Genomic DNA, 11,240 nt, shown 5'->3' with positions numbered 1-11,240 from the left:
CTCATATTTATCGAAGAAAATCGTGATCACAACAATAAAAATAATTCAACATTTCACGAATCAAAGAATATTTTGATGCTGGTATTAACGACACTTTACGTACTGAAAAAAAAAAGATAATTAATTTTTTACTCTGGAGCACTTCCCTTAGATTCCTTTTCTGTCATTTTCACTATTTTTTTACAATTTTCATTCAACAATTAACGTTTTGCTCCGACGGCGCCCTCTACACCCGTAGAATCTTCGGCTAAAGTATTGAAGAAACTCTCCCAGTAGAAAGATGTTTGGGGAGGAAATTGAAGCTCGACAACTCAGCTACAAAATATATGCTCTAGTTTTCTCATTATTTTGTGAAAATGGCAGGTATTCGACAACTTATAGAAAAGTAACCAAACTTGTCAACTATGAAAAAATCTAACATTAGTAAAGGTAGCTTTTTTCCTATTATAGAGTGAGTTCAAAGGTATAATTGGTCTCATTTTAAAGGTAATCGTCTAATTAACGACCTCAAGTAAGGGTTTCTTGCTGGGTGTAGCAGAGTCACAAACACATGAGTTTTAAATTCACCCAGTCAACCAGCAAAAACAAACCCGTTCGTGTTGTTTTCCAAGAAAATTTTACTAAGTTTAGATAGATTTTTGCATATGCAGTTAAAAGTAGAGACTCTAACAAGTAAAATGCACTTACTGTCGTTACGGAAATGTTGAGTTTTCAAGGAGATACAGCAGTTTCTTTTTCAGCCGGGGATGTAATTTCCCTCAAACTCTACGTGGCTCGAAAACATTTGAGTAAGATGGGACCCCGAAGTTTGAGCGCGTTGTACAAAGAAATGACAGCTCTTAGAGAAAAATTACAGAGAACCTTTTTTGTAGAAAATTTCTTAAACTACATTTTTGATTCAGATAATCAGCGACATAACTAATTTCGTGGGTCAGGAGCTGTGATCACTGGCCTATTATGCAAATTCAAAAGGCTTATTAATTCATTAAGTCTTCTGTGCTAAGAAAATTGAGTTTTCGTAGTTACAGTACAAATTCTTTATCTCCAATATTTTTATTTAAATCCTGAGATGAGTTTTATTGAGATGATTTTGTAGGAGCTTCAGGTATTGAAATTAGCGAGCTGTGAAAGATTGGAACCGAAGTCTTTGTGTCTATCAGCAGGATTAACTACCCAAAAATAACTGTCATCGACGTGGTCTCTTGGCTCTTCAAATTCTTGGTACTACGAGTTTCATATTCTGTTTCTTATCTGAATATCCATCTAAATTGAATAGGGATAATATTTAGATATAAAATTTATTTATACATTTATACAAAATGAAAGTTATAGTAATCTATTAATATCAATATAAAGCTTGATGGAATATAGTCATCTCAGTGAACAATTAATGATGGTAGATTTGGTATATGATCAAACATGAAGTTTCTACTCAGTAAAGGAGAAACTTTATATCTATCTTCTCTTGGAGTGTGAAAAAGACTTCCAAAATAAAGAGAACTACACATGGGGGTGTATGAAATGGAAGATATAGGTAGTTAGGAACATCCCTGATCTTTATGAATGGAGTTGGAGTGAAAACACAGTAAGAAATAAGGGAAACAATCATCGATCTCTCTAAGCAAACTTTCAAAATTATTCAATTGCGATACTTTCTCTTAACCGTATATTTTTTAATAAGTATTTGCTAACGTCTCGTAATTTCTTCAGTTATTTATCTTAATTCTTGTTATAATAAGTCTATTTTTGTCAGCCTTATATTATACTTGTACATATTCCAACAAGTCCTAATACGGTACAACTACAAGAAACTATATTATCCTTAACTAGATATAATGCGTGGATATTGGTTTAACGAACACCGACATATATCACAACTTTGACAGGCTCAGCCTTAATTAACCTCGATAAAGTTGTAAAGTTACTTCTGGGTACCCGATATAATATATTAATTATGGCATTTGTGTCCGATTTTTGAAAATTTCCTTTTACGAGTCCATTGCGGCGAAGATTTATGAATTATTCTGGCAAATCTGTGATTTATGTGTCGACATTTGTATATGAAGTGCGGATTGTATGCGATTTTTTTTAAACGAATCTAACATAAGCCATAAACTATGTAAAATACAGATGGACTCGAAAGAATTCACATTGTGGATATGAAATTGACGCATTTTGACAGTTTTAAAACGTTGATTATTCGTTGCTTCTAAATAATTTCTGGGAGGGTGGTGATTGTTTTATTGGAAGTGACCGTAGAAATCGATTTAAAAAAGTATTCTAAGCACAAATTACTCTACGAAGTTTTTTCGAAAAATCAAAACTTTTTGACTTATTCTTGATTTCGAATTTTTGTTACAATAAAAGTACATTTTCAATCTAAATAACAAATTTTATTGAAATAACTGTAAAAAGGTTATATGAAGCTTCTAAAAAAAATAAAAAAACATTTTTTTGATTATGTGTCTGATACAAACAGAGTTTTGATTTATTAAATTTGGAACTTATTTAATGATCCAAGGATTTTGAAAATAAAATAAATGGAAAACGGTCAATTTTATGAAAAAACTGATTCGAATCTTTTTTGAAGAACTTTGAAAAACCAGTTATAACGAAAATAAGATAAAATCCTTCAATTTTATGGGAAAGAAAACATCATTTCCACCCTTCATATTGCCTCCCTAATTGAAATAAATTTTTATAAATTTTCAAATCACTTTAATTGAATACAAATATTTAGATCAAAAAGTTTGAATAGTTTAGAGACCTTAATTCTAAAAAAAATATGGTTACAATGGAGAAACCATTTTTTATTTTTGAAAAAAATCGTCTTATAGTAAGAATAACTTAAAATGTGAAAGATACGTTGAATTTGCTAGAGAACAAAAATCCAGAATCATGAGATGTTCGTCTTGGCTTCTTTTTGAGCGTTAAGGATTCTCCAGGTAGCCTCGAAGGGACGCTAAAAATATCAATAGGTAGGTGAAGTCTTCTATTTTTTAGTACATATAATGAAATACACTACCACGTTCAGAAAGTGTCAATGAAGGTTTACAGAACTTTTCAGGTTCACGAAGTTTCTACAAACATTTTTCATGGGTTTTATTCAGGTACGATTGATCAGATTGGTCACATAAACTATCATCACATTCAGTCACAATTTTATCTTTCATTACACAAATTACAGAACTTATTTGATTATTTACAGAAAATTTTATTACGGGTACACCTGATTGATATAGTGCACATTTGAGTGAATAGGATTTAAAAAATAATTCTTTTTCTATGTAGATTATCTCAAATTCAAAAAAATTTTACCCTTAATAGTTAAATTGAGAGCATCAACTCAAATAAAACATTCAACTGGTTTGCCAGAATCATGAAATGTTTGTTTTGGCTCCATTTTAGGCGTTGAGGATTCTTCGGGTAGCCTAGGAGTTTCTTTAAGATACAATATCAATAAATAAGTAAAGTGCTTGTATTCTCAGTATGAAGAAACTTTCTAACTGCTTTCAGAAAGTGTTAATGAAGGTTTACAGAATATTTTCGGATTATATAAAAACTTTCTATAAATTGGGTTTCATCTAGGTACAGTTTTTTGTCTCAATATTATCTGTCACTTCACTTTCATACAAGAGTTCTTCAAGTTCTTTATCTGTTACTCCCTTTTCACCCATTTTTTACCTCTTGGAAAACTGTACTAATCTATGTTGGAAATCTGTAATAAACTGTGAGGAGTGCACTGCTAGCGTCCCTGGTTTATAGTTGTGACTCCCAGAATCTTTCGGCTGGAATATTCCTGAAAAGCAGCCACAAAACACGGTTTCAAACGACGATTAACCATTTCTAGGAAACCTGGCAGAACATCTAAAATTTTTTACTACAAACCGCCACTGCATAGACGGTTTTTACTTCGCTTATGAGGGAGTGAAGAATATTTTCAATATCAACAGTGTGAATTTCAGTTTTTTTTGAAAATATTAATTCCAGCGAATACTAATTATAACATTTCTGATTTTTCACTTGTGTTGACAACCTGCGATCCCAATACTAATTTTCTTAAATTTGTTTTCATTATCTTTACTGATATCGGTCTTAATAGAAGAATTTGGGTGCTATAACTCACTTTATTTATTTATATATACAGTTTTAGTCAACACCTTTTATCTGTAAGGTGATAAGATAATGACTAATATGGGTGTATATACAACAAATTTCAGATCATAAGCGTGGTTAGTTTATTGATAATGTGCTAGTGACTGTTACTACAAAAATGGTTTTTTACATGGAAATTCTTAATTTTATATTTTCAAGTCAAACATCTGGAGAACTGAAGGTGTAATACCACCAAAAAGATTTCAATTTCTAAATACTAATCCACTGTTTCAGATTATTCTCATGGTTCATTTCACCTTGACCGCATTAGGAGGTATGGGATGTGTATCTTCCTTCTCATACGTCTTCTATAATTCAGCTATTATATTAACTTTGCTGTGGAGCATACATGACAAACCAAATTTAGAACCATTACGTTTAGTAAGTTGATCATTTCTCTGAATTATTTGAATTGAGAACGAGATTTTTGAATATACTTGGAAAGTTTGTTTCTGCCACAAGAAAAGCTCACTCAAATTTGATAAATAGTAAATGAGACTCCGTATTATGGAAATTTCATATGTTTTTGTTTGTTTAATATCAATTTTATCTATTTTTTCAGATGGTGGGGCTCGAATTGTGTGCAATCCTTATAGATCTATTTTATTTTAGCGTAATGTTGACTCACTTTGAAAAATCAAGTAAGACCCTATATTTTCATTAATTATTATCAATTTTTCGAAACTAAATTCCTCTAAAAAGCTATTTTATTAATCTATTATTATAAGCATCATTTGCAAAACAATACCCCCAACACCTAGAGCATATTTATAATAAATCAGTCAGGAAACTCACCAGGAGTACCACAAGGAACTGTTTAAGGTGCTATTTTTATTACACACTACACTTAACTTAAATAACAAACGATCATTCATCAAATATAGGCATGAAAAATTAATTTGAACCAGACTAAGTCAGTGTGCCTAAGCGTAGTACTAATAAAATACCTGGGTATCAGGTGTCAATAAAAAATAAACTGAACTAGGAATAAAATTGAAAAAATGTATGAAATTTGCTCTGCCTACTGTATTGAACTCTGAGGTTGTGCCAAAGAAATCGCTGTAGAAAATCTCCTTAAGGGAGACTGACGCAGTACTGTACACGAAGAATTGGGTATCAGCTTAGCAAATAATTCATGGAATTTCCAACCAAATAGGTGCAAAGACTTTTGAATTTTGGGCAAAATTCACGTTTACATGCGTTTCCTACAACGATATGAAAGGGAAAATTTATTGCATCGAATACTCACTCTGCAGGAAACTCTTCCTCAGAAAGTGGTAGTCGGCCTCAGTTGAAATATATATTGTAGATTACAAAAACAATTGCCGACAATATTGTTTGATCTGCCATAAGCATAGATAACTAATTTTATAAATTTATTGATTTTTTAAATACTTCTAAAAACATCTTTTGAGATATTATGTCATAAATTCGAGCAAAAATTTTTTTAACTTGCTACAATTGGATATAAAACTAAAAAGCGTTAACAGACGATTGAAATGTACCTGCCTAGTAAAGGCGTTTGGTTTAAACAGGGTACCAGACGTAAACTGAGCCGTTTTTGTACCCCATTCGTCTATTAGAACTCCCTTAGTCTTTTATCTGACGCAAATAATCTAGTCGCTATCAAACTAACCTTGAAGAATCAGTTATTGTCATCCGTTTATGGATGGGACAAGCTTCAATAACGAAAGCCAATGTCTAGCTTTCGCAGATGACTTAGCGTTGATAGCAAAATCCGAGAAGCACTTTAAAAAAGCAGTAATAAAATTGGAAGAAGAAGCCAAGAATTTTGGACCAGAAATAAATCAAGAGAAGACAAAATATATGATCATGGAAGATACACAGAGATAAAGAGTCATTTAGAACAACCAGACACAAAAAGTGCAATTTCGATAGATTTTCCAACTTTGTGTATCTAGGAGTAGTAATATAAGACAAGGGAGTAGAAGAATTAGAACCGAAAGCCACAATAACTAAAGGAACACAAAAATTCGGAAGTATTAGATGACTGATGAAGTTAAAAGACGTGTCAAAGAAAACAAAAGTAAAGAATATATAAAACGGTAGTAAGACATGGATATTGAAAAAGGGAGATGAAGCCATGTTGGAAGGATGTGTGAGGGAAATACTAAGAGGAATCTCCGGAGCAGACCACACAGAAGAGGGCTGGAGGAGAAGAACTAATAAAGAATTGGAGGAACTTTATGGAGAAGCTACAATAAGCTCGTTTATTAAGGGACAGAGAGTGAGATGTTTGGGACATGTTGAGAGACTACATAGAGAACGGCTGCCAAAATTAGTACTGCAAAGAAGACCAATATTATAACTGTGTAATGGAAGACCTACAAAATAATAATGTTCAGAATTGGAAAGAAAAAGCTGTGTGAAAAATACAAAATAGAAAACTTTGATATATAATATATAAAACTATGTAATATTGCCATACTTGCCCTAGGCCTACATGGCCTGTAGAGCATCTTAATATAATACCAGGCGTGAATTGAACGCTTTTTGTACCTCATTTTTTTTTCTACGAAAATAAGAAGCCAAAACAACAAGATTGTGGTAATTAGTAACAAGAAAGTTTAGTAGTGTTTACATATTGAAGCGACTATTTAAATAATAGTAAAAAAAGAGCAGTGAAAATAAAAAAGCATAGATGTTAACTAGAAGCTGCTTTCACAAAATATACGTTGAGAGAAATATTATGGGATGCTGAAAATCTCAACGACAAGACTGTGAGACCTGTCTACAGATCAAAACGACGCGATATTCCAATACGTAGTGCGATATTGCTGCAAGACAACGCCAAACCGCATACAGAGCATGGCTTACGATGGAAACGTTGAAAGAATTGAAGAATTGAGTTGAGAAAGACTGGAAAATTATCCTCATAGTCCCATTTTGTCGCCGTGCGACTATTATTTATTTAGCCCATTGAAGGAGGTACTTGAAGTAGAATCCTTCATCCGAAAGCTTCCGGAAAGGCTACAAAACTGTGATGAAGATGATCTAGAAAAGCTATAAAGAATTATCTACTTATTTTCTAGGCGGTCACCCAACTACACAGACTATTGAATATTATTAAAATGGATATTTAAGGTTTAAATTACAAAATACTGATAGAAAATATGTGTAATAATAATTATTTTTTTTTATTTAGCTCTGAAAGAATCAGTTTCTGCTGCAATGATATTTCTACAGTGTATTATTAGACCTTGTGTGGTTTTACATCTGTCAAAAACAAAAAATAATCAAGAATTTCCGAATTCTGATACAGGTGAGTTATTTCATAAAATCATTTTCAAGCAATGTAGTCCAGTACTTTAGATTACAAAAGTGCTGAGCTTTCTTCCACTTCCACTAAGATGATTATCTATTGTTTGAAAAAGATTTATGTAACAAAAACAACAACTTCACTTAACACTTACAGAAAGTGAAATATGTCATGAATTATTATATACATTGCGAGAATTGGTTCAGGAAACTTGGGAAGAACCCCGCCATGGTCGGTTAAATCATTGAAGATCGACCTTATAATACTTTTGCAACAATAACATGATATTGATTATATAAAGAGAAGCTCTTGACTTGGTTTTCACAAGCAATTATTTAAAACAAGTGAGTGAACAAGTTCTTAGAAGCTAGAGGCTCAATCGGAGCTAGTGTCTAGCGTCTATTTGATGGAGGATCTGTTATAGCAAGGGGAAGCATATCTTTGAAAGCAAACGCGGACTTATTCTTGATCTAAAATGATTCATCAAAAATATTGAATACTTAGACGTACCTGACATAGGTGATAAAACAGTTATGGGGAAAGGACGGCCCGCGGGACAAATGTGGCCCTCGAGCTAGTCTAATCCGGCCCGCGACCTGTAAAAACACGCACGGTAGCCGTTCACGACGAGTTTGCAGAGCATCTAACATTAACTGACGTGCATAGTCGGATTGTTTTAAAGGTTAGTGTAGTACAATCAACGATCTAGGAAAGACTTCGAGCAGATAGACGGGGTCTCAGCTTCATTTCGTGAACATCTTCCTGGTCACAGATTTTGTATGATATATAATTTCAAGAAACACCCGCTGTTTACCTGTATATGGAAACTTTTTGTTTCTTTTTAAGGTTATTTTTTGATAGCGAAACCAAAAAAAGGGGACCAGTTGTAAAGACAAGTTCAAAATGTTCAGAATTAACATGAAAAGTATGAAGTTAACAGATTTAGTCATAACTAAATACTGTAATATGATTCAAAGCAGTAAAAATGAATTCCACTAACTAAATCAACTTAACCAAATAGATTGAATCTTAAACTTCAGGAAACAATCAATAGATATCTGATATTTGTGGTTATATCAGAGAATTAAAAAAGAAAATCTATTTTCCAACCAACTAGTCAATATAGATTTTACATATTATTTTTCAAGACCAAAAAAAAATTGCAGTTACGGAAGACAAATTTTAGAACGTCTTCTTGAAGAATTTGAACGAAGATTCATTTTCAGCATGCGGTTTAATGTGAATTGTGATTCAGTTAAACCAGAATTTTTGAACTTTGAGCTGATTGAGTTGCGATATAACTTTCAATTGGAACAATTATTTCTCAAGGTTCCTAAAATTGAATTCTACAAGGCCCTATCAAAATCAAGTTTCCCAAACCTCAGAAGATAATTGCGATATCCTACATCTGTGAACAGTTGTTTTCTAAAATCTAGAAGAACATTTTGTATCGAACGTATTTGTTAGTCTTGGAAAGTTTTATGGACGTTGATGAACGACCACATTCTATACCGATCTTCACTTATTATCTCGATGAGTTTAAAAAATTGTATTTGCTTGGCCTACTCGTAGATATTAATTCTCTTTCTAAGTTTTTATTCCGATGTGCCAAAAATATCTTGGTTTGAGCACAATCTTCTCAAATAATTGCGAAGCTCGTCATGACGCGACGAATATTATTAATTATGAACAGCTCACAAAATTGTTATATATGTTGTCAAAATATGGATGTCGAATTCGAAAAATAAAATAAAAAATATATAATGTATAGTAACTCAACTAAAAATTTGCTTTGGAAAGTCACTACACGCTAAAGTTTTACAACAAGAAACATCATAATTTTAGAAATTCAGTACAAATTTAAAAAATAATTTTGGGTTACTTGACCGCAAATAATAGATAAATCATGTATGCTTCTAAATATATAAGCAATATTTACTTATTTATATGAACAGTTTTGACTAAATAAGTTCATCTAAATGTTACAGAATACATTGATTCTTAGTTATATTTTTTTTTAGAAGATGATACAAATCGAACTTTGTCGATTGAAAGGGGCGAAAGAAATATGAAAATTAATGATAAGACGTATTGTTCGATGCCAGTAAAAACCAATGTTACCGACCGAAAACAATCTGTAGAGAATAATCCTTTTGAGAATGATTATGCTGAACTTTCATAAGAAACAAATCGAATCAAATTGTTGATTAGATATTTGCAAAGAATCGAATTTATAGAAAACTGGAATCAATTTTCGTCGCTTTTTATGAAATAAACGCTTAAGATCCAAAACTTTTTCAATTGCACTGACACAACATTACTTTTTGCAAATAATTAATAAATTAATATTGATATTGCAAATATCATTAAGTACATTATATTGTTCAATAAATAAAATGTTTATAATTCTCTATTACTTATTCTCTTTCGTCAGTGTAATTGATGAGTTTTGGATATTTATTGGTGTGAACATCTTGGTCTATTACGAGAATTATATTTTTGGGATTCGAAAATATGTTTTTAAAAATTCATTAAACACAAAATTACAATAATTTCGCGTAGTTGAATGAATACAATTAATCTCCCAAGCGAACTAAGTAATATTCATTAAACAGTTGTTTACAATAATCCTATTTTATATTAAAATAAATGAGGATACTTATTTATGAAATATAATCTTTCTACGTCTCAATTTCAAGAATAATCTGGATTATTCTTCATGTAACTCGAGAGTACTTTCCATCATCGAGAATGTAGACCATAAAGTAGAACTTTTTCAGATTTCCAGATAAAACTAATAATTTCAGATAATTACGAATTTAAGGTTATGCAAAATCATCGGAGTAAAACTGTCAACTGTCAACATTGAAGTTAAAGTTGTCTACTGTAGAACGTCCCGAAAGTGTTTTGCAGTACGGAACTGTCACTTTCACTACATGGAACACTTAAAATACAACATTCGGTATGTAAATGAATACAGAACGAACAACTTTTAGATGACGTCGTCTAAAAATTCAATTTTACTATAGCAACGGCCGCGAAACTAAACGTCACTTCCAAATTTGACATTTCTAAAATACTACAAAGGCAAGGATTAATTTTATTGAATAACCAACAAATATATAAGTACTTATATTATTTACTATGAATATTAACATTATACAGTTTGTATTATTAATTATATTTACTCGAGGAGTTGAAGTAACTACATCTAGTGTTTCTAAATAATGGTTATTGCCTACATTCAAACCAGATACTATATCGCCAGAAATTCAGTTGGAAATTTGCTTCTTATTTTCGATAGAGTCTTCTATATATGCTTCAGCTACTATCGTAGCACCGTGACGTTTAAGAATTGACATATCAGCCCCAGTATTGGTAAACAGCTTGGCAGAACTTTTCCGAAAACAGTGACCCGTTTAGACATTTTCTCAATGGTGCACTCCAACAACTTGTACGGTGCACTTTCCGTTTACGTATCTCAAGAATATATGATTATTATTAACAATGTGTTTTGGTCGAATAGCTGTATATTTACGATACATTTTTTTGAAGTCAATATTAATAAAAGTGAAAACACGCTTCTCATCCGTCTTGATATCAGGAACGGTTACTATTAATACTGAGCTGGTTGAACGAATAATGTGGAAATTGGATTAGCACTTTCCAATAGAAACTAATTGAATTCATAAATGGAAATCGTATATTGAACTAAATGTTTTGTCACATCACACATTTTTAAATCAAATCAACTGTAATTTGTTAAGTAGAAGAAGAGCAAAATAAATGTATATTTCTTGCAAAG

At 31.7% G+C, this 11,240-nt stretch overlaps 1 protein-coding gene across 1 annotated transcript; it reads left to right on the top strand.

The window, feature by feature from the left end:
* Positions 1-4,160: 4,160 nt before the first annotated feature.
* On the top strand, positions 4,161-9,987 carry LOC130901161 (uncharacterized). Its single transcript, XM_057812299.1, has 5 exons — positions 4,161-4,336; positions 4,390-4,536; positions 4,718-4,796; positions 7,322-7,438; positions 9,457-9,987. Exons 1-5 carry the CDS (start codon positions 4,274-4,276, stop codon positions 9,615-9,617), a joined length of 567 nt encoding a protein of 188 aa, XP_057668282.1. The 5' UTR covers positions 4,161-4,273; the 3' UTR covers positions 9,618-9,987.
* The last annotated feature ends 1,253 nt before the right edge of the window (positions 9,988-11,240 follow it).

Source organism: Diorhabda carinulata, chromosome X, assembly GCF_026250575.1.
Source record: "Diorhabda carinulata isolate Delta chromosome X, icDioCari1.1, whole genome shotgun sequence".
Lineage (NCBI taxonomy): Eukaryota > Metazoa > Arthropoda > Insecta > Coleoptera > Chrysomelidae > Diorhabda > Diorhabda carinulata.
This window is presented reverse-complemented; position numbering and strand designations above follow the sequence as displayed.